General features: G+C 41.1%; 1 protein-coding gene and 1 pseudogene across 2 annotated transcripts; one reads left to right on the forward strand and one right to left on the reverse strand.

Annotated features, from left to right (window-relative positions):
* Positions 1 to 5,828: 5,828 nt before the first annotated feature.
* LOC140930638 (uncharacterized) lies at positions 5,829 to 12,892 on the reverse strand. Of its 2 annotated transcripts, none has more exons than XR_012164875.1 (2): positions 5,996 to 12,892; positions 5,829 to 5,908 (listed from the first exon to the last, which is right to left on the reverse strand). XR_012164875.1 is itself a non-coding variant. In XM_073380358.1 (2 exons), the coding sequence occupies exon 2, from the start codon at positions 12,372 to 12,374 to the stop codon at positions 6,237 to 6,239; it is 6,138 nt and encodes a 2,045-aa protein (XP_073236459.1). In that variant the 5' UTR covers positions 12,375 to 12,621; positions 12,709 to 12,892; the 3' UTR covers positions 5,829 to 6,236. The 2 variants fall into 2 exon arrangements, 1 of the variants encoding a protein (XP_073236459.1); XM_073380358.1 differs by having other exon boundaries at positions 5,829 to 12,621; positions 12,709 to 12,892.
* A 5,950-nt stretch (positions 12,893 to 18,842) lies between these two features.
* Positions 18,843 to 22,604, forward strand: LOC140931756 (uncharacterized; annotated as a pseudogene).
* The last annotated feature ends 996 nt before the right edge of the window (positions 22,605 to 23,600 follow it).

Consider the following 23,600-nt stretch of genomic DNA (forward strand, 5'->3'; position numbering starts at 1 on the left):
TTCATTGCCTTGCAAGAAAAGCACCATGAAATCAAGGAGGTTCAAAGAAATAGTGCTAATAGTGGAATTTTTCAACCCACTTTCCTTCTCTAATCTAATCCTCCAGTTTTGAGGCTGTGCTTAGCTTAGTGTAGGTCCGTGCCATGCATGGAAAAAACAAAACTGGGAAATTAAGGTGAGAATGCAAATCCCCATGCCACATGATAATTGTAGTTAAATAAATTCCAAACGCACCTGTTCTGAAATATTCATGAAATGTATTATATTCAGATTACATAACTTGTATAAGAACATAAGGCAGAAATGAAAAGATCAAGCATAACACTAATGAACTCCGAAAAGGTGAGATTCTTCCTTGCGCTACTTTTGAAGAAATTGAAGGGTAAATTTTGTTTTCAAGGGCGCCATTTTGCGACCCCATATTGGAGTTGCAGGCCCATAATCACGCATCGGTAACTGTCCGCATGCGCGTTGAATTTCTGTTTGAGTGCTTCATCATGATATCTTGCGCGCTGATCTAGCAGACTTTACAGTGTATTGGAACCCATAAGGTAAGCCATGTTCATCTTTTTGTAAGTTCTCCCATTAAGCTTCTTATGATCCAAACATTCGTGTTTTCCAAAATAGATCATGGAAAGTAATGCAGAAGCCATCGAACTCTGTCAAACCTTTTGTGTGAAAGCGGGCAAGTCTCTTGACTTCAGTTTATCCAAATAGTTTAGGAACTCTTTCTTCTTTTGCCTTCTACTTTTGTTAATTATTTCAATACGTTTTCTTTTTCAGCCTTGAGTTACCTGTAAACCTGAGAGACCTGCTGGTTAACACGAGATCTTTATCAAGGAAGACCCATGGGCCCAACAAAGAAATCTGATTGTTTATTTACAGGGAAATGTTTACGTTTTTGGCGGTAAAAAATCTTGAAACGATGCCTTTAAAACGGGGTCTGATTTTCTTTAGAATCCGTGATGTCATTTATAACTTTTTGCAGTCGGATTTAAATCAACAGCAAGATAACGCATTCGGTTGGGAACATAGAAGAGTATACTGAAGGTGTGAAATTTGCAACTGCATTCCACGTGCACTCCATTTGATCAACACTCCGTGCAGCTGCAAATCGCAAGAGAATGCCAAGTTTGTGGCTTTTCGATCCAAATTAGGAACAAAATATAATACTCTGCTTCCATGTTTTTCTCTCTTTTGACATTTTGATCGCACAAACTTTACACTGGGAATCTCCAATAAGTAGGTTTATCCATTGTTCATCTCCGTCGACCTTAGTCAGTTTTGAAATGGGCTTACCCTTTTGCTATAAACCGTTTTTTTTCTACTACGGAGCAGACTAGTGTAATCAATTCCTTGTGCTACTTAGTCACCACCACTGCCCTCACTCTAAGAAGTAGGGTCTACATCTTCATGAGTTTATGTTAAGACTGAAGCTGATCACTGCAGTAATGAAAATCTTTAGATTAGTAACCAATCCTAAACACTTCTACACAAATACCTAACACCTAGCACATTGAAATGTATCTTTCTTTTCCTTTTTCAGTATCAAAATGGCAGAGGGTGGGTCATGCCTCATATATCACCCCAAAATAGTTGACACTATTCGTCAACAGTATCCTGGGGATACAAAAAATTATACACCCAAGAGTAACAAGGTAACAAAATAATTCAGCTTATGCCAAGACACTTAAGTAAAATGTTAAGACTGTTTCTGTCGTAGAGAAAGAGCATTTACGAAGTAACACTGGAGGATCTCATAAAAGTTTACAAGGAGGCTAATCTGAGGGATGACTTACAGGTAAGCACTTTTTCTATAGGTGGAATGTTGAGCAAACCACTTTTGGCTTACTAAACCTATAGTATATAAACCTTGCAATGGTTTCAACGAACTGGTAATTCCACTGATGAAGGGCAAGGCCCGAAACATTTGGAAAGGATAATTTCAACCTAAACACGGCATTTTTGTTCACGATTTCTTTATTTTTAATGAACATTTCGTTACTTCTAAACATACCGCATTCGCGGAAAACGGCTCAGTATTCTGTGAGATAAGGCTTAATGGGTTATTGACCCATATCCGTTTGGGGCCATGGATCTGGTAGTTCATCCAGAAGAAAAGATGAGCAAGGCAGGAATGGCCATTGCTTGACTGCATTTTTTACAGCAAGAGTAATATTACTAATATCTCTTTAATAGAAGGGACAATCAAAATGGAAGATGTAAAATGTACATTAGTCCTATATTTTAATGACATGACTACCCTAAAAAGAGTCCCAACCCTCCTTGAGCAGGACTGCATCTTACCTCCCTATTTTTTGTCACCATTTCCTTGCGTTCATTTTCTCTCCTTTTTTTTACAGCAAGAACAAGAGGCCCTAGCTCGCCAGCAGCCAAGAAACCAAAAAAAAAAAAAGAATTAAAAGAAATTAGGGTAGCCACTTCCATCTGATTACAAATAAATGATTTTAATATCCATTTTTTTTTTTGAAGAAAATAAGCTAACATGCACAATTTATTGTGAAAGTAGTCTCAAAAATAACTCTCTTTGGAGATTTCACAAAAGTGGACATAGGAGTCCAGGGAAAAAAGCATTTTTTAGTGCTGTTTTCTACTAAGAAAATTCGACACATAAATACAATTTTCTACAGTCTGATGAAGGTCTTGTTTGATGTTAATAGTGGGGACTAGACAATATTGTAAGTTCATATCCTATATGTTAATAATTATTGACAACTGTGACTGACCATACACACCCAACTGGGAACAAGACATTAAAATTTCATTAAAGTCACCCACACGTGTGAAAAAAAGTCACCCACATGGATTCCCCCACCCCTTAATTAGTACATGAATTTCAGTGTAGAGTGAACTAATGGTACTCAAGAGAGGCACAAACTGTTCAAATTAGCAGGGCTTTAAGTTTACTACGGCCATAAAATTTACTGAAATCTAGACCAAACGCAATCCTTAGTGACTTCACATTATCAAAGTTACACTTATAATATCTAGAGATGCAGTAAAGACATGAAAAGCATTGATCCCAATTTTTAATTATTTGCATTTGCTGGAGCGGTCATGGTCTAAATTTTGTTTGCAGTTGTGTCTGGTGTTTGTTAAGGAAATCAGTATGGGTAGTAACAGGTGGACCATTGACATATAAGGATGGCATGTTCTCATCTGTCTTCTGAGATTTTCGCCTTTCATACAAACCCTTCAATTCAAATTCAGATTTTTCTAACCGTTTTCCCTTGTCCTTAATCAGCTTTATTTTAGAGGGCCCTCATCACAGCCACCGCCAGCACCTCCATAATCGTTCTCGTCATCGCTACTATCCTCCTTAATAATGTTATCTATGCATACTTCTTTCTCTGCTACTTCTGACAAGTATGCTGCACGCGACTGTTCAGGTACTTGAAATTCGTCATTCGATAATCTAAGGTTAGGCAGCTGGCTAGCAAAGTCAACAAGAATTGATCAAACACTTCTTGGGAATATCTTCCTTCTCAAACTGTGACTCTAACAAACTAAACTACAAAAGCAGACCAGTTCCACACAACCTCTCGAAGAATATCCAGTAGGACAACAGAATTCACATCTAGACAAGGCAAACCTTTTTCTATGAAGGCCCGTTCTGGTCAAAATTGCATGATTAATTTTTCCCTCTTGATGAATTAATTTGATGAGTACCTGCTATTAATATTTTGTCTGTTTGTAATTATTTTTTCCTATGCCTGTAATTATTTTCGTGTTCTTTTTAACTTTTCCATGCGTCACAATTATTTTTTCCTCACAAGGAATTAATTTTTTTATGTGCCGTCTTTATTATTACGCTTCTTTGAAATTATTTTTGTCCATTACACAAATTATTTTACGGTTGCGGATTAGTTTTTTGTCTGCTATAATAATTTTTTTGGGATAATTAATTGATTTTGTCCTACGCAACTCATAATATAATGATAATTTAATTTTTTCCATTCGAGAATTATTTTTTTCTTAGTCATAATTATTTTTTCGTAGTTTTGGCAAATGTCCCATAAGCCTCTGCGGTAATGCACCTAAAACAAACATGGCGGCTCATACTCGTCGGTCACGCCCAGTGGTGTTATGAGAGAGAAATGAACGTGGGTTCGCACTTTTCTTAAAGAATCTAAAAAGCGTTCTTAATCTGTTGGCTAGTGTTGATGAGTTAGAGACAGACGTTCTGATTCAAACGAGGAGTCGATTAGTGGATGCTTCGGGCACGTTGTCACTTCTGCTGAATGACATGTCGAATGGTTTCACAAATGCTACTGGTATTCCGTCAAATGCGATTCAAGTTCCTGTGCAGCACCTGAAGAATTCTTTAACCCACATAACTGATTTGCTTTCAAGTCGTATAGAAGGCCGCAACAATGTAGACTTTTATGACTCACTGGATATATCTTATTCTGCACCGCTGAATCTTTCACAGACAGGACGAGGCCGTAAACGCTATGAAATAACTAAAGACCAACTGGAACACTTACAATCGCTTTATTTTTCTTGGGAAGCAATTGCTCGCATTCTTCAGGTTAGTCTTTCAACCCTTCAGCGGCGACGAAGAGAACTCGGTGTGAACACCCCAGCCCATTCAGAAATATCAGATGACGAACTGGATGAAATTTACAGAAGCGTACCTGGCAGTTCAAGCACCGGACCCCTTACCCCCAACATTGGTAGGAGACGATTTATAGGAGCCCTGAGGAGTAGAGGCTGGAGCATTCAAAGATGGAGAGTAAGTGATTGTTTAAGACGTATGGATCCTGTTGGAACTGCCCTGCGCTGGAGAATGACTATTCACGGTAGAAAATATTATGTACCAACCCCTAACAGCCTATGGCATATAGATTCGGGCCACAAATTAATAAGGTACAAGTTGATAACACGTCTGTATTGATGGGAAAACAAGGTTAATTCTGTATGCTGCTTGCAGAGACAATAACAAAGCAGAAACAGTCCTTTCTTTGTTTCAAAATGCGGTGCAGAAATGGGGGTTACCCTCACGCGTCCGATGTGACTACAGTATGGAGAATTATCATGTTGGTGCCTACATGATACAGCACGGCGGACCAGCCAGAGGCAGCATCATTACTGGATCATCTGTCCATAACTCTCGAGTTGAGAGAACACATCGTGATGTCTATTCTGGGGTGTTAGCATTCTATTCCCGTGTTTTTCAACAACTGGAAGATGAAGGCAACCTTAATGTCCTAAATGATGTTCATATTTTCAGCTTACATCACATCTACATTCCAAGAATACAGAATTCTCTAGAGGAGCTTGTCAGTCAAATGAATAATCGGCCAGTATCAACTGAACGAAACCATTCACCACTTCAAATGTGGGAGAGGGGTATGTTAGAGAACTTGCACTCTGGACATACTGCACTGAGTGAGGCTGAGATTGAACATTTGGGGGTAGATCGAGATGGTGTGCTTTCAGTGGAGGTTGAGGATTATCAGGTAGAGATTGATCCACCATTGGTCAGCCTTTCAGAAGAACAGAAAGGAGAACTTCCAGATCCTCTCACAAATGATGGAAACAGTGGAAAAGATATTTACTTGCAATGCATTGAGGTCGTTAATGGATTTCTTTGCTCTAGTTAAGTATTCTAGGGTGAATTGAACCAATCACACAAACACTATTGTTGTATTACTATGGGCGATGTAAATCCCAAATGGGTCCATACTTGTATACTTCAGCAAGATTGCTATTGACAGTTGTTATTTGTACACTCAAATTGTATTTTTACTGTATTTTAATTATTACAGTATGTTGGGGTCGACACAGAAATTTCGACGCGTTGATTGGACTATTAATCTGTCTTTAATCGCCAAGTTTCTCGTGCTTGGTTCGATCGGTGATCACTGGTCATGAACGGTGAAAACTGAACATAAAATAAGCAAAAATGACAAATAAACCTAAAGAAAACCTAAATAAACCTAAAGCGACACTAAAGAGCAAAACTACTTACATTCTGTGCGATGCAATCGATGAGAAATTCAAAACATTTGCTCTATAACACTACACTTGAAAACACGTGGTGATCTGCTTTTGCTGTGGTCATGTGACCATCCGAAACTAACATGATATAAGTAGTCACGTAGTGTCCAAAAAGGAAGTGAACGCAAAAATAAATCAAAATAAAATTTGGACTAAACATTCCGCCGGCCTTGGGACAACCCAGTAGGTAGGCCCAACGTCACTAGCCTAGACTAATTATTCTCAAGATCGTTCTCCAGTAGGCATAGCTTCTGAATAGGTCGGATGAACACAGAGTCCTTTGTCTTGACTTTCGCTGTGCGCACCAGGCCGTCGGGGCCAGGGAAGACCTCTAGGACTCGTCCAAGTTTCCAGCATCCTCTCGGCACGTTGTCATCAACTAACAGGACAAGGGCCTTCGGCTTCAAGTTAGGTAAGACCTTTCTCCACTTTCCTCGGGCTTGCAGGGTAGGTAAATACTCACGCAACCACCTCTTCCAAAATAGGTCTGCCAGAAATTGTACCTGCCTCCATTTCCTTCTGTGATACTGATCTGCTTTCTCAAATATGCCAGGGGGTAGGCAGATAGTCTTCCTCTGCATTAAGAAATGCGCTGGCGTGAGTGGCTGAAGGTCATTTGGGTCGTCTGAATTGGCGGTGAGCGCTCGCCCATTTAACACTCGTTCAACTTCAGTCAACAGCGTCTGAAGAACTGCTTCCGTAACTACTTGGGTCCCTAGGATAGACTTCAGAACAGTCTTAGCACTTCGCACCATCCGCTCCCAAATCCCAGACATGCTAGAAGCAGTTGGCGGCTGGAAGACCCATTTGCACCCTCGTTGTAGAAGCTCTTGCACAATTTGTTGCTGGTTCCACTGCTCGATCGACTCTCTCAGCTCTCGTTCACCGCCGACAAAATTTGATCCTCTGTCACACCTTAGTTCAGTCACTTCACCACGACGGTTTATAAATCGTCGCAGACACATTATGAAGTCGTTTGTGTCCATCGAGTGAACCAATTCAAGATGTACACTACGTGTCGTCAGGCAGGTAAATAAGCAGCACCACCGTTTGGCTGTTCCTCTTCCATGCTTGACGTATAAAGGACCGAATAGATCCATTCCTGTGTAGGAGAATGGGGGTTCGTACGCCATCATCCGGCTTCTTGGCAGGGGAGCCATTTGCTGAGTCATCGGCTTGGCATTCAACTTCTTACAAACAAGACACCGACCCAGGACAGAACGTGTTAACACCCTTATTTGTGGGATCCAGAACGTCTCTCGAACCCTTGCTATGAGGTGTTCACGCCCCAGGTGACCAATTGATGCATGGGTGTGGCGGACCATCAGGACTGTCGCTGGATGATCTCTGGGCAGTATTATTTGATTCCTGGCAGTGTCAGCAGCTGGTGGTGATGCTATACGTCCCTTGACTCTCAAAACACCATGGTCGTCTTGCATTGGGTTCAAACTAGCGATCTTACTGGATCCCCTGACTTCGCCCCTGGTCTTTAGATCCTTGATCTCTTGATCGTAGGCTGCGTGCTGGACGATCTTTGCGATGGATAAGGTAGCAGCATCGTAATCTTCTAAAGTCAGATGACCTGTGTGGACAGTCTTCCGGTCACGGATGAAATGAGTGAAGCGTGTGAGCCAAGCCACTTGACGTCTGAGACGGTTCCAATCAGAGGAGGTGCTTATTATTTGTTGCATGGTGGTCTCAACAGGTGTGGCGGGGGGGCAATTAGACTGTACGCTTGCCTGGCGGGTCTTGACATTGGTGTTTATGTCAGTACAGTTAGCATGGGTTTCTTTCTTAAGCTCTAGGCCTTCATCGGGGACTTCTCGAAGGCTTGCGTTGGGCCAAAAGGATTCAGGTTGCCATAAGAACTCTGGTCCTCGTAGCCAGCGGTGATCAAGGTTTAGCTCAGAGGGGTTCAAGCCACGTGACGCATCGTCGGCTGGGTTCAAGACACCTGGCACGTGGTTCCAGTCGTCTGGCTGTGAGTTTCCTCTGATTTCTTCGACTCGATTAGCGACATAGGTCTGGAAACGACGCCTTTCATTCTTCAAGTAGTGGAGAACTATTTCGCTGTCTGTCCAGAACTTGGTGCTCTGAATAGGAAGGTCCAACTCTTCTCTCAGCATCTTATTCAAGCGTGTAGACAGAACAGCAGCTTGGAGTTCAAGCCTTGGAATGCTTGTGAACTTGACAGGTGCATTTCTTGCTTTCCCCACAACAAACGAGCAGTGAATAGACCCATCTGGATTCTCGACTCTTAGATACGCAGATGCACCGTAGCCAATTTCAGAGGCATCAGAGAAGATATGCAGCTGTAGTTTGCATTTGGAAGCATCTGTTCCAGCTGGCAAGTAGCAACGTGGGATGCGCAGTGCAGAGAGGGATGACAGCTGTGAGGTCCAAGACTTCCATCTGGCTAAGAAGTTTTCTTCGAGTGGCTGGTCCCAGTCTACCTTAGCCTTCCACATATCCTGGATAATTACTCTGGCAGTAAGGGCCACAGGCGCAGCAAACCCAAGAGGGTCATACAGGGAACAAACGGCGGACAGTACTCCACGCTTTGTTTCGGGTCGATTCAAGTTCTTGATGTCAAATCCAAGCTCATCTGTTTCAGCAAACCAGCGAATCCCTAGCGCCCTTTCCACTGGCAGTTCGTCTAAGTCAAGATTCAGATCTGGTGTGGCTCTTTTCTCGGTGGGAATGGTTGCCAAAACATTCTTACTGTTCGTCATGAATTTCGTAAGGTTGAAGCCACCGTGATTCAGGATTTTCACTAGGTCCGATGCTACAGTAGATGCTGTATTCTCCTCACTGAAGGATGGCAGAGCATCGTCAACATAAAAGTTCCTGTCAACAGTTGCAACAACTTGCGGGTTGAACCTTTCAGCATTGTCACTGGCTGTTCTTCTCAGGGCCCAATTTGCAACGCAAGGGGACGAGGTTGCTCCAAATATGTGTACTTCCATAACATAGACATCCGGGGGTTTGTCGTAATCATCTGTCCACCAGAGGAATCGTAGAGCTTCTTGATCTTGTTTACGCACACGCACTTGATGAAACATTGCCTCGACATCAGCGGCTACCCCTACATGCCCCTGTCGAAATCGCAGCAGCACACCAACGAGACTGTTTGTCATGTCTGGCCCTTGAACGAGATTCTTGTTTAGAGATGTTCCTTCATACTCAGATGCGGCATCGAAGACGATACGGAGCTTGTCAGGTTTGTTGGGATTAGTCACTGGATGATGAGGTAAGTACCAAGTTATCGAGCTTTCTCTAGCTGCTTCTTCAGGGGACAATTTGCGTGCATAACCCTTCGAGATGTACTCAGTCATGACTCCACGGTACTTAGCAGCCATTTGCTCATTTCCTGCTTTGGTCAGGCGTCGTCTAAGCAATTCTGCTCGTCTTTCAGCTAAAATGCGATTGTTTGGCAGCTTTGGCTGATCTTCCTTCCATAGTAGGCCAACTTCATAATGCCCGTCTACAAGGGTAGTAGTTTCTTCAATGATTTTTAGGGCTCGTTTGTCTTCCACAGATAAGGGCTTCTCTCCTGCTTTCAATGTTCCATAGTCTTCGATCTTCCAAAACCTTTCAACAAAGTCGTCAGGTTTGTGTCCAACAGAGATGAAATTGAGCTCAGCTCTTCTTGTCCCAGCGATAGTCAATGGACCTGAAATGCTCCAACCGAGAGGGTACCGATAACCGTAGAGGCCGCTCTTGTTGTCTTTCGGGATTCTGACTTCCTTCTGCAAGTGTGCAACAGGGACGTTACTCCCCACAATGATCGAGACTCGTTCAAAGTCCACCACTGGGAATGTAAGGTCTTGAAGGTGCGGATACTTATGGACATCTACTGTCCCCGGCAAAACTCGTTCTGATTGATTCAGGTCAGGGAGAACGTAAGCTTCATTAACATCAATGTCTTCACCGTATGCTTCTACAGGACTGAGAGTAAAGGAAACGCGTCGACTCTCCACCAGCTCCTCGCTGTTCGTAATAGTCTTAATCCCGATTTGCTCCGAGATCCCTTTCAGGTCAAGATGATCAGCAAGCTCTTTGTCAATGAGGGTATCGGTACAGCCATTGTCAAGAAATGCATATGTAGAAAGGGAACCACCGTTCTCTGCAGTAATGGTTACAGGAACTACATTTAACAAAACTTGGGCTCTTGTGGTGCTGACACCGGCAGATGTAATCGAAGTCTGTGGCCTGTCGCTGGGCGGCTGTCTTGTGCCTTGCTCCATTTGTGGTTGCCGGGTTATTGGGTCAGCAGTCGGAGTACTGTATCGGTTAGTGGGGTTATGAGTGTTCTTGTTTCCAGGAGTTCTGCGTCCATTGTTGTTGTCCCTATGCAGTATTGGTAAGTGGTGTCCAGGACACAGAGAACAAGCTGGTGGCTCAGGACAGGAAGTACCACTGTGATCGGGATTATGGCAACCACAGTTAAAGCAGAACCCATACGATGCTGCATATTGTCGACGCACGGCTACACGGTCACACTGTTTGACGATTGGGCACTCCTGGAGTCGGTGGGGAGTAGACTTGCAAATTGCACAGTTTGCAGAGTTCTCTTTCTTGGGGGCGTTCTTAAGCGATGTGGCGTTGATCGTAGCATTTTTCGTGGGCAGGTCCGATCCTTTAGAAGCTTTGGGGGGGGACTTGTTTGTCCTGTTTTCTCCCCTTTGCGGCTGCATTCCAAACACTGGGTCATTCCTTATTGACGCTTGCCTTTTCACAAATTTTGCAATGTCCTTTAGTCGTGCAGTTCCACCACGGCTAACAATCTCGTAGTTTTCGGTCTGCCACTTGGTGATTAAATCATTTGGGAGTCTGTTTACGATTCTTCTCAAATTGGTAGCTACGCTTGCTTCGCGTTCCACATCTCCCTTCAGAACCTTGGTTGAAGTGTTCAGCTTCTCGGCAAAATTAAGCAGACCCATGTTGTCACCATAGGCAAGTTTGGGGCCTGAGACTAACTCTTCGATGCAGGCTTGCGTCACCTGAATAGGGCGACCAAAGCGTTCCTCTAAGATCTTCATTAGCTCACTATAGGAGGAGCCTCGGTTTCTTTTGATGACCTCCAAGGCTTCTCCTTTCAGGAACTTCGGTAAGTACTCTACCCGCTGCGCATCAGTTAGTAGCTCACTTTCAAGGTGAGTATGTGCCTGTTCTTTGAAGAACGGGAAGTCTGCTGGGTTGCCATTAAAGGGTGTAGGAGAGATTCCGTTCAGAAGCTGTACCTTCCACATGGCTGCTACATGGTCTTTAGGGGCTTGCTCTATTACTTTGTCTTCTGGCTGAGACTTAGGTCTATACTGGAAGGTTCGTGGGGCTTGGTATGGTGGCTGCTGGCATTCAGTGACTGGCAGTGCTCCCTTGTTTGCAGTATCGGCAATATTGGATTTGACCTCAGTGGCTGGCTTTTCCTTGCACGAACCAGGTGCTGTGTCTTGGGGGGTGGAGCAACTGACAGGTATAAGAGGCAGTGAAGGTTTGGGTGTCGGTGCTGGGATTTTTGGTGTTCGGGGTTCTGAATCATCAAGTTGAATTTGAGGTGACTGTCCCAGTGGTTTCTCCTCAATGGGATAGGTTGTCTGAACAATATTGTCCACACCATTAACAACACCAGTTTCCTCGTCGAACTCATTTTCAATCTTCCAGTCCAGCTCAGCTAGAACGGCTTCGTCCTCGAGTAGTCTCAATTCCTTCTTTGCGCTCCGCTCATGCTCTGCTTTGACCAATTCGGCTTCTTGTTGAGCCTTACTCTTCGCCAACTCAGCTTCCTCTTGTGCCCTACTCTTCGCTAACTCCAATTTCTTTTTTGCTAAAAGCATGGCTCTAAACCTTTCTTTCCGGGACGACGAAGAGGATCTTGAAGTAGTGGAGCTCTGAGACTGGTGCGACTTGTGACTTTTAATGGAGCGTTCATCATCACGTTTTTGTGTTTCTTGATCAGTCCGTATTTGGGTTTCGCATTCTTCTATTGTAAACATCATCTGTTCTTTGAGGGACTTGAACCTTTGCTGTACTTCTTGTAGTCGTTTGCTGTCACGTATGCCTGGCAGGTACTTCGAGTGTACAGTCTCAAAGGATTTCCAAATGATAGCTAAACGATCTACTATTTTGCGGGCGGACAAGTGCTCCCAATTAGTGTAGAGGAGAGTTTGGAGCTGCTGTGTTTCAAAGGCAACTTCTTTAGATTCCTTGTTCCACAAAGATGCAAGTCTGCGTTGTTCGCTTATTTCGCGTTGATACACAAGTTCACCAAAATCAATTTGAGTATTTGGTACGGGGTCCTGGCGTAGGGAGTATCCAACTGCTCCTTTCGCTGAGTCCTCAGGGTCCATTCCGCGATCCACTATCGCACGGTCCAGTCCAGAGATTCCTGCGATTCCGTTCGGTCGGTTCGGAGCGTTCGTTTTCTCGAGAATCCAGGTGAAAACACAGTTTTCTCTTCGTACTTTGTAGAATTTTTCACAATGTTGGGGTCGACACAGAAATTTCGACGCGTTGATTGGACTATTAATCTGTCTTTAATCGCCAAGTTTCTCGTGCTTGGTTCGATCGGTGATCACTGGTCATGAACGGTGAAAACTGAACATAAAATAAGCAAAAATGACAAATAAACCTAAAGAAAACCTAAATAAACCTAAAGCGACACTAAAGAGCAAAACTACTTACATTCTGTGCGATGCAATCGATGAGAAATTCAAAACATTTGCTCTATAACACTACACTTGAAAACACGTGGTGATCTGCTTTTGCTGTGGTCATGTGACCATCCGAAACTAACATGATATAAGTAGTCACGTAGTGTCCAAAAAGGAAGTGAACGCAAAAATAAATCAAAATAAAATTTGGACTAAACACAGTATAGTAAAAATCCCATTTCAAAAATTCCAAGATACAAAGTGGCCTGCAGCCATACTAAGGGCCATTGTTGTTGAGAAGTTCCTCAGATTAATGGACTGTCTACCTTTTACCAGTTCTACCAGTGAAAAACAGCAAACTGAAGTTTTGGTAAAATGATGTTGTCTATGAAAAGGCCTCATTTTAGAATATCTTATTAAATACTTTTAATTGTCCAATTATGTCTCACTGTTGTGTCTCATGGGGTGATTACACCGTATCAGGAATCAATAATCAGCGATGCAATTTTATTTATTATGCTTATGCACTTAACCATCTCCTAGGGGAGACCTCAGGCAAGTACAGTGTTGTATGGAGACTTTCAGCGGGATTTGAAGAACAATAATATTATTTTACCCGGAAGGTTGGGGAAATGAAGGAGTTTTAGTATCCAAAAGTCATGCACTGCATGGACTTATATATGTCTGATTTAGGTAGTGTGATTAGGGCTTATTGTGTTTTAATCTGTTGTGTGCCTTTATAGGCGCCAGGAGGTACTCCTCACAATTCTTGGTGGGGATGTGTCACTGGTTCTCGAAACCCTCACCCTATTTCAGACTAAAAATTGCCACTTTTCCACATGCATTTTAAAACCCAACCTCAGAAGTGAACAAGAATAAGCTGTGAAACTTGAATGATATGTTTTACTCGGTTCTCTGTCTTGTTAATTCAGTTTGGGTTGAAAACGTTTACATTTGTTTGTTTTACTTCCAAACCGGGTATAAACCATACTCGAGTTAAAACCATAATGTGAAATCCTATGCACATTTTAAGACCAAAACGACTTCAAAACCACACCCTTAAGGGCGGCACATACCTATATTGCCTATATAGGAGAGTACCCCTCTCCCCCTCCTTGTATAGTCTTACCACACAGACTGAAATGGTTGCCACTATTGTTATAGACATTCTGTAAGTGCTAATCCAATCCCTAGTGGTACTTCATATTAGAAGCAAGAACACACACTGACAATCTAGCCATGTGGCAAGTTGAAAAATCAAAATAATATTGTTGAAAAAACGCGTTCCCAATTATCTTTTTGTTATTATATTGTATTGTTCACAACAAATGAGAATAATTTCACAGTTAAAAATGTAATTTTTAATCAAACTTTACTTCTGTTAGTCAAGTCAAGAAAGCTCTATTATGGTACCGTTTTTTACTCTGGAGTGTTTTCATGTTGCTCAACATGATCCCCCTCTGGGAGGGGGATTTGATTGCCTGGACAACCCCATAAACAGCATCCTACACTAACTCCGTTCGCTTCCCTGGGTTTCCCTAAGGGATGGGTAGTGATAGTGCAGTACCTTGAACTCAGACTACTGCCAATCCTACATAAAATCAGTGAAACCGAAAGGTTATTGTTTTTGGTGGAAGGGTGATTGAGTTCCACATTAAATCACTTAACTATTTAAAAAAGAGGATGAAACAAGTTTCCTTTGCTTGGTACATAATGTAGTGGGAAGGTTTTCCCCCTCAAATGTTCTCAATTGTTACAATGAACATTCTTTTTCATCTCTAGTCCTTGCTTTACGGGTTCAAGGTGACTGTTATGTAGTGTTTATTTAAGGTAAATTATATGACAACACACAGACAAATCAACATGTTTATTAACCTATATAACTAACAGTAACAAAACATTCCTTGAAGAAAGGAGTGTCTCAGGACACTAATCAATGATGCTGGTCACTAAAACTGTCATACTTAATATTAAGCAAGCTCCTATAAAAAAGTACTTTCCTTTCAAAATAAGAGGAGTTGCAAAAAGTATGTATCTCCACCCTTGGCAAATAACTGACCCACAAAATAATAACAAAAATGACATTGTCGGTGAAAAACTTTAAATTCAATTTCTTCAAAAATGTTAAGAATAATATATCTTTACTTGCATTAATGAAGACAACTCAACTTACTAAATTTGGTGACTTTTTGATAACATAAATCAATAAAGCAATCTAGGCTTGTAACTCTAAACCATTTTACTTCTTGCCAAAGTAACACTGCGAGAATGCCAAGTCATACAGGGCAAACAGTCTCTGGGTAGAGGGCAAAGGCAATGCATCAGTCGGTCTTGGAACCTGAAGCAAATTGGTGCCGGTATGAGCTAGAGGCAGGAAGCCACCCTCCACATTTGGGTGTTGCCCTTCACTAAGTCCTTGCTGACTTGTAACTTTCAATTCTGTGGGTGATATGAACTCCAACGACGGAGCAAGCGTAAAACATATCTAACAAAGAGTTGATAAACTTCTTTTTCCTTTTTGAGTGCATTAGACCCCTCCTCTGAAAACTGTGGCTTCAAAATGTGAAGCAGCATTTGCACTCCAAGCTTCTGCTGTCCTTGAGGTCTCAGGAGATGAATCAACATTGGCAGCTCCTGAAGGGCTGATAACATTCCCAGCACTTCGAGACCATGTTGAAGTTTGGCAACACAAGGATCCAAACACACGCCTTCAGAAACAATTTGCTGCAGACTATCCTCCTCTACAAACAAAGGCAGCTGACCATTTTGAAGCATGGCTATTGCCATCATTATTCCAACATTAAAATAATCTTCTGCCAACAATGGCCTTAAACCATGGTCAAAGTATTTTTGTTTTATGGCTTGGTTCGTTAATCTTATCCATTCTTTTCGTGGCCCACCATAATCTACACATTCCTCTCCCATAAAGTCCACCTGAAATGTTAGTCTGTAGTTGGATATATATTGAAAGTTCAGCAAATGTTGTTTCTAGTATATTGTCTGTCGACTGTTATGTAATTTGTTTCTCCTTCAATGGTGTCTTCTGAGCTTGTGATTTCTAAGGGTCTTCCAGTTACTATCTCCTTCTGTAGATATTTCAGCACCTCTACGGGGTCACTCAACTGTCCCTCTTTAGCACCCCTGATGATCGAGTTAATGTTCAAAGAACTCGATTGTGACTGACTCTCATTGGCATTGAGTGTTGAACTTTCGTCTGGATTAGAGGATTCAGTGCCATTTGCTGAGTTTTGACGACACAATCGTTCTCCATCTGGAGTATCGGTCAAGTCTATACACAAGCCTGGATCACCCGGATCACCTGTGTCTTCAACAGCAAAAGGAGAAACAAAAAGTTTTTTATCACTAGGATCCATGAAAGAATATGGTAGCTCCTCTAGCAGTCTAAGATATACCCATCCTGACGGGGCAATTAATTTGAGTAGAAGCTTAGCATCAATGTCTTTTCCTGCAGGGAGATTTGGTCTTATCAGGGTGCCGCCACTATTCTTGACGATTTCAAAATACAGTCCCTCCATATAACCTAGTAGTAAACGTGATATTTCGTTGTGAAGTGTTTTGGCATCCCACTTCAGGGGTCGAAATGTTCCCAGACTCTTTACCTGTGTCTGGTGATAGGTAAAATATTTTTTTACCTGTCTCCACCAACATCCAAGCTGAACAATAATTTAAACATTTATTTCCCTTTTTTTAGCGATAACAAAATTGAACTGTGGTTTTACAATTGACAATATTAGTAATAAAATGATAGAAGCAATGAATGAAGCAATTTTCGTTTTTGGCCTCAAAAAACGCAGTTGTGAACAGTTTTTTCATGAGGTCAGTGTTGTGGTTTTCCATGTTAATCAGCGCTTTGACGATGGGCTGCTCTGCTGGACGTTTTTTACTGTTTTAGAACGCCGAGTGGCTAGTTTTATGAGCATTGCTTGCTTCATGTGAGCGGACATTCTCCATGCGCATCGATTCACAACCTTTGATGAATTTGTTTCTGCTTGTTTTGTCAAACACTTTGCAGTAAGAACAGAACATCTTTCCATCCTCCAACGACAACCACGGGCGCCCATCTTTCCATTTCTCATTGAACCTGAATACTCGTACATTATTACGTTTCGTTGTCGGTGCTGCCAAATTCTCTTCTACATGAACTTCTTCCACTTCCGCTTCGTTAGCACTTTTTCGCTTTAGCAGAAAGCGATCCATATCATTATCTGATTATAATGTTTCGATCGACGAAGAAGCAAAGCAAGTCATATGGCATTTGTTATCTTGTCATGCGCACTACAAAGATTGCAGCATCTCGTTTTTATTGAGTAGAGTCTAGTAACTACCGCATATACCGTGCGAGTCCCGTGCGAGAACTCCGATGAACTGAACGAGTGAGCACGCATGCTGGTGGAAAATGGATGGAAATATTATTCAAATTGATAAATTATGAATTATTGAGGTTTTTCTTACCTGTCGCCAGCGACAGGCATCAATATTTTTTACCTGTCACTTCCTAAAATTACCTGAAATCGACAGGTAGACAGGTATTATTTCGAACCCTGCACTTTCTATTGATGTCAAAACCCAAAATGATTCTGCCGGATCTTTCCAATTCAGCTTTCTCGGATTTTGTTGGTATTTTCTCTCTTCCAAAATCCAAGATTACAATATCTTTCGAGACTGTTTCAGACGTCAATGGTCTCCCAACTGTGCGTCTTACGTTAGGATACGGTCGGAAAGTATTGGATCTTTCATACCTTCCTGTTGCAGCATTCCTGCTTGACCTTGCTGAAACTGTTGGGAATCGCCTTCGTAATTCCTCCAAAGCAGTACCAGCTCGTGGAGTCGCTACTTGCAGCTCGTTTGAAGACGTTGATGCCGCTGTTGGCCTTTGTTCCACTAGTGAAACAAGCTGTTGGATGTGGCTGATTGCAGTGCTAGCAATGGACTGAATAGAAGCGGGATCGTTGTTGGAATGGTTTGAAGACGCCATGTTTGTTTCAGAAAGCACATGGCAAGAGCTTCGCCGCAGAGGCTTATGGGACATTTGCCAAAACTACGAAAAAATAATTATGACTAAGAAAAAAATAATTCTCGAATGGAAAAAATTAAATTATTATTATATTATGAGTTGCGTAGGACAAAATCAATTAATTATCCAAAAAAAATTATTATAGCAGACAAAAAACTAATCCGCAACTGTAAAATAATTTGTGTAATGGACAAAAATAATTTCAAAGAAGCGTAATAATGAAGACGGCACATAAAAAAATTAATTCCTTGTGAGGAAAAAATAATTGTGACGCATGGAAAAGTTAAAAAGAACACGAAAATAATTACAGGCATAGGAAAAAATAATTACAAACAGACAAAATATTAATAGCAGGTACTCATCAAATTCATTCATCAGGAGGGAAAAATTAATCATGCAATTTTGACCAGAACGGGCCTTCATATTTTTCTACCGCTACCGCTACCAGTTGATTGCCTGTCATTTCTAAATCTGGTAGGAGAGTGATGTCTCAGTGCATTGGTTTACATGGTTTTCATCTGGCTATAATGATCGTTCTTCCAAACATTTTTGTGCAATATCCAGCGGTCTTTTGTTATTTACTTCACCTGGTATCATTTCCTTATCTTTTTCATCTTCGGAACACTTAGATTCTGACCTACTGTTTGCCAAATAGGCATCTAGTGTACGACCAATAGATTGTAAGTACACCTTTTGCTCAGCGTTTGCAAAGTACAAATGCTTGTTCTTGATGGCACTTATTTTTGCTGTTGCAGATACCACCTTCACAACTCTTTTTTTTGGCTAGACATGAAAATTCACTTTTCTGAACAGATTTACAGATTAGAGATTTTACTGTTTTTACGCTGTTTACATATTGGTTACATTGGAATTTAAATTTATGTAAGTTCCTAGACTTGCTCACAAATCGAGCTTTTGAGTGCGTAGCACGACAGTGAGCGCAAAGTGCGATCGTACGAGCACCGAGCGTGAGGCGCGAGCGAAAGCTCGACTTGTTTCCCTTGCAGAGAATCACATCAAGTGACGTCATTTGGGCGCGAACTTCTCAGAATGCTGCATGCAGTGCTGCCTGTCAAACTGTGAAAATACTTTTCGCACCTCGCGAAATCGATCAATGGTTTGGTAATGGAATGGAGGAGGAAAATACACCAAAACAAGGTGCGATTAGGCGAAGAGCTTCGACAAAGAGAAGAGCTTTATTTGCAAGTGAGGCAGATTTAGCTTTGTTGACAGTAAAAGAAGTGACCAATGCTGACCCAGAGCCAAAACCTCTTCTCAAGACAAGAGATGCCTGTATGCAGACAAAGCCTCAACTCGCAAATACTGAAGAAAAGAGCTCATCGGTGGACGTAAGTAATTTTCTCGCCTTTGAAATTTTTCACGACTGTGTAGTTCGGGCGGATCTCTCATTAGCTAATCAAAATGATTCGAAAGACTTCAGGTAGACTTTCTCAAAGTTGTTCGCACGGTTTTCTGGTCTGGTGTGGTAGGATCCTACGCGCTCAAAAGCTCTACTTGTGAGCGAGTCTATTAGCCAGGCAATGATCACGTTAGTTTTTATTTTTGTTTTGTTCTAAGCCAAATTTACCTCCAAACTTCAAGACATACACACATTGTCTTACACAAAAATATAAAAATCTTCTTTTGATATTGCAGCACTATACTCTCTGTTAGTAAGCAAATCCTTTTTTATAAAGAATCAAGGCTGACATCTTTTTATGGAGTCCATTTATTTTATTTGGAGCTTATTATGTCATTTATGGAGATGTAAGCAAGCTAAAGAGCAAAGCAACATAAACAAACCTTTACCTCATTATATTAATTTACCTTTTACTGTAGACTTTTAAAAGATCAACTATTGATCTGTTGCTTTAAAAGACTAACAAGTTTTAATTAATTAAACTTATTCTATTTTCCCACTCAGATTGTCATCAATTTCCCTAACCACCTTCCTCGGAAGGTACATCTGAAGGAAGATTTGTATACCACTGGTAGGCAACTGGCCACTGGAACTTTCAAGTCTGTTGCTGCTACCCTAATGAAGCACCAAGGCATGAGGGATGCACTGTATGAAGAAGCATGTGATGGTGTCAACCAAGAAATAAAAGATTTATGCTCCATAGGAGAACCTTCACTGCTAAGAGCCACAAGCGCTGAAGATTTGGCCTGCATAACATGGGAGAAGATTAATAATGAATTTAAGGACAGAGCTCCTAGATTCCACCAGTTCTTGAAGAAAGTTGGACTCCAAAGATTGTCATCTTTATACCATAGCATGGGTTACAAAGCCAAGAACACGATGTTTGATAAAGATTTGAAAGTCTGGAAAGAAACAGTGGAGAAAGATTCAAATAAGGAGAGGAGCCTCATTGAGAAAGAAATGAAGAAGAACACTCTCAAGCCAAAGGTGAGTTGCAGAACCATAGGCATGCACCCTGGGTACTCCTTCACTGGGGACAATGTGGATATAAGGTGCAAACCCCGACAAATGACAATGAAGAACCGAAACAAAGATCACCACATTTTTCAGTTGGTGGCATTTCAAAACAGAGTGTCTCCGAACCATCTGCCAAATGATGCACCCTAGAGTGATGTCATGAAAGAGCCATTTACAACATTCCTACCAAGTGTCGATGAGCAGGCTCAACTTGTTGAAGAATTGGTCATTCTTGTTGGGAAGAAGTGGGCATTAAATATCCCAGCACTTGCATGGTTTTAAAGACCATCTCCCAGCAAGGATACATCATGAACACATGGAACAAATGAAGACAAAGACTAAAAAGGTATCTTTTAATTCCTGTACATGATCAATCAAATATTTGTTTCAGAAAATGTATTAAATGTCCCCCTCAGGGCATTTATTATGTCTTTTGTTTTAAACTACGGGAAGAAGAGCACAACAGCAGCTTAAGTGTAGGAATTTGTTGCAAAACTTGTCTGATCAGAACCTTATGGACAACTCTACTTGGCTCTGAAAATTACAAGATAAGAACTGAATACTTGCATCTTCTACAACAGGTTCACCTTGGTGTATTAGGCAAAAATGAGCAGTGTGAAGAAGACATGATTTATATTCTTCAACGGCTTCATCCCTATGTACCTCGTCATTCTGATACTGATGATGCCAACAAGAAGCGAATAAAAGTACTGAGTGGAGGTGACTACCTGACTTTCGAACGACATAAAGAAGCTCAGTCAGCAATGCTGGATGCAATAACCCCCTCTACAAGACTAGAAGGGTTAATCCCAAAGACAGAAGATTCCCACACTCAAGCTGAGTAGGTAAAAGTAAGTGGAGATGTTGAGTAGCTATTTATTTCAATGAAAAAAAATCAAGCAGATTATTAATGCAACATTAACTTTTGAAACCCCCCTTCTCTACCTAAATATCAGTTATTGGCTTTTACTTGCAGCAGCCTTTGGGGTGGGGCTCACAAGAAAGGAGATTCTACCATAATTAAGGCTATTTGAGCCCACAAAGCCTGAAGTTCAAATGCTAGATGCTGAGGCTGTGAATTGTCGCAGGCATTGTATCCAAAAAATAGGCACCCAGATCATTTCCTTTGGCACCCCAGCTTACCAGGCTCTTGGTAAGCAAAATGGTCCTAATAAAATTATGCATTAATAAACCTTATACCGGTACCTCCTGAGGTCAGGTATTAATAAAAGTAAAAGCTTCATCATAATGTTCATTTCCTGTGATTAGCACAGAATTGGAATCACAAAAATAAAATAACATGTTAAAAGGTCATCTCTAGTTTAGAATTATAACCAGTGGCGAATGAAAAAATGAGAGAAGGGGGAGAGTTTGAGGCGAATCCTGTTGAAAATTATTCATCAATTAATGAAAATAATTGCTTATAAATATTAGGTAATCTGGGACAATCTGTACAGCACAGCATCAGCAAGAGACACTGGTACACTCTATGCAGCAAGGAATGCGATAGATGCAAGGAATGTGACAGTTGACCCTCACAACAACTATTATGCAGCAGCTGAATTTCTGGATAAAGTCTATGATGCATATTTGATTGTTGGTGCTCTTGACCATTTTGGCATGGAAACAGTAGAAGACGAGCTAAAGAAGAATTTGTACAGTGGCATGCAAATTGATGTCAATGCAAAGAAGGAGTATGTCACCAAAACAATCAGGCAAGTTGTGGAAAAGCATGAGGTCAACGAGGTACCAGAACTGAGCCCTGAAGCCCCCACAAGAAATGATCTGCGATGCAGGGAATGTGGAGGACGATATTTGCGCCCGCATGCCCTAAGAAACCATGAGCGAGAAAAGCATGGCATTATTCCACCAAGGAACAGTACCAGCATCAGTCACGAAGAAGACCACATCTAAAACTATACACACCAACTGTTAGTACTGTTGTTTCGAAGAGCTAACCACAATGATGCAATTAAGCTTGGCGATGGAAAGCGTGTGATCAGATTGTACAAATATTTTGTTGTTTTTCAAGATTTCCAAATGCCCAAAATATGCCTTTGCAATGCTGCATCTCCAAGCACAAGTAAATTGTTTGCTGACTCCGAGGATGAGTTATTCTCCCATTTGGAACAGGTTCGTGAACCACCAGGGTGCAATTGACACAAACCACGCAATGGATCTAGACATTGAACATGACAACAAGAGCTTCAAAAATGATTGTCATTTGTATAGAGGCGAGATAAGTGACAAGAGTATTGATAGAGAAAGCAGAAGCATGGAGAAATCAGATGCAATCCCCTATAATTTTGACAAGATCACTTCAGTGAAGAAGCCATCTGGACGACACACAAGAATGTCTATAGAAGAGGACATATTGCTTCTTGTTGAGCACATCAAACTAGAAGATGTGTTTAAAAAAACCCAGGGCGTCTCCACAAAGCATTTCCTGATATGAAGCACGATTGCCTTGAATAGTTAGACATGGACAAGTTGAAAGACTGGATAAGCAATTCCCTTAAGAAATTTAACAAGAAGCACTTTTATAGAATTTAAATTTACAGTCATGTATTCTTGTAAGTCAACAAGTCTGAATAGATTATCACAGTTTCTACTTTCTGAGATCAACCTGTGGCATTTAACTCCCTCAGAAATATGTATATAGGCTATTGTTCAGAGAGATGGGAACAGTGTAAAATCAAAATTCATATTCTCATTTATCGCCCAATTCATTTACTATAGAAGTAGTGGAGATAATTCGTTAAAATATCAAGCAGTTATCTTGTGTGATCATGTCCTTAATTCTTGTGTCCACAGTTTTATAAAGCATCGATATTAAGAGGAGAAACTTGATAATGATCACTCTTAGAGTTAAAGGGCTGAGAAATTTTCAAAACAGAAGCTCTTTTAAAGAATTTTTATTTGCCTCAACTTAGTTTTTATAGGGGTGGGGAGTGAAGATAGGTGGTTGTATTCGAAGGCTCGCATTAGCTTGCCCACATTGGCAAGTTTTACCCTCTTATAAATATGCACATAGGCCATTGACTGTCCAGGGCAAACCGAAAGACTGGATCAGTAATCCACTGAAGAAATTTTAGTAAGAAGCACTAATATCGAATTTAAATTTTCCTTGGTAAGATAAAAAAGTTTGCATAGTCTCCCCATGTTGTGCTTTATGAGACAGACTTATGGGCACTTTATTATCTGGTTTGCTATATATTTTCATTACAATGTTGCATATAGTTAGCATGTATTTCATGATCAAGAAATTGTGATGTACATGTCTTGTTTTACATATTATGGTCGATATCGCTAACAGATTGTCAAGAAGAAGTTTCATGTTTTGTTTTCTTTGTAAATAAGAGAGTATGAATGTTGTGGTTAAATTTTACCCTTGGAAAAAATGTTGTTTTCCTGTGCTTTTGGATATGGTAATTAATGTGGTCAATGTACA

The sequence above is a fragment of the Porites lutea genome, chromosome 3, assembly GCF_958299795.1.
Source record: "Porites lutea chromosome 3, jaPorLute2.1, whole genome shotgun sequence".
Classification (NCBI taxonomy): Eukaryota; Metazoa; Cnidaria; class Anthozoa; order Scleractinia; family Poritidae; genus Porites; species Porites lutea.

Coding starts and splice junctions, on each gene's coding strand:
- LOC140930638 (XM_073380358.1), bottom strand. CDS start 12,374: ATGGACCCTGAGGACTCAGCGAAAGGAGCAGTTGGATACTCCCTACGC.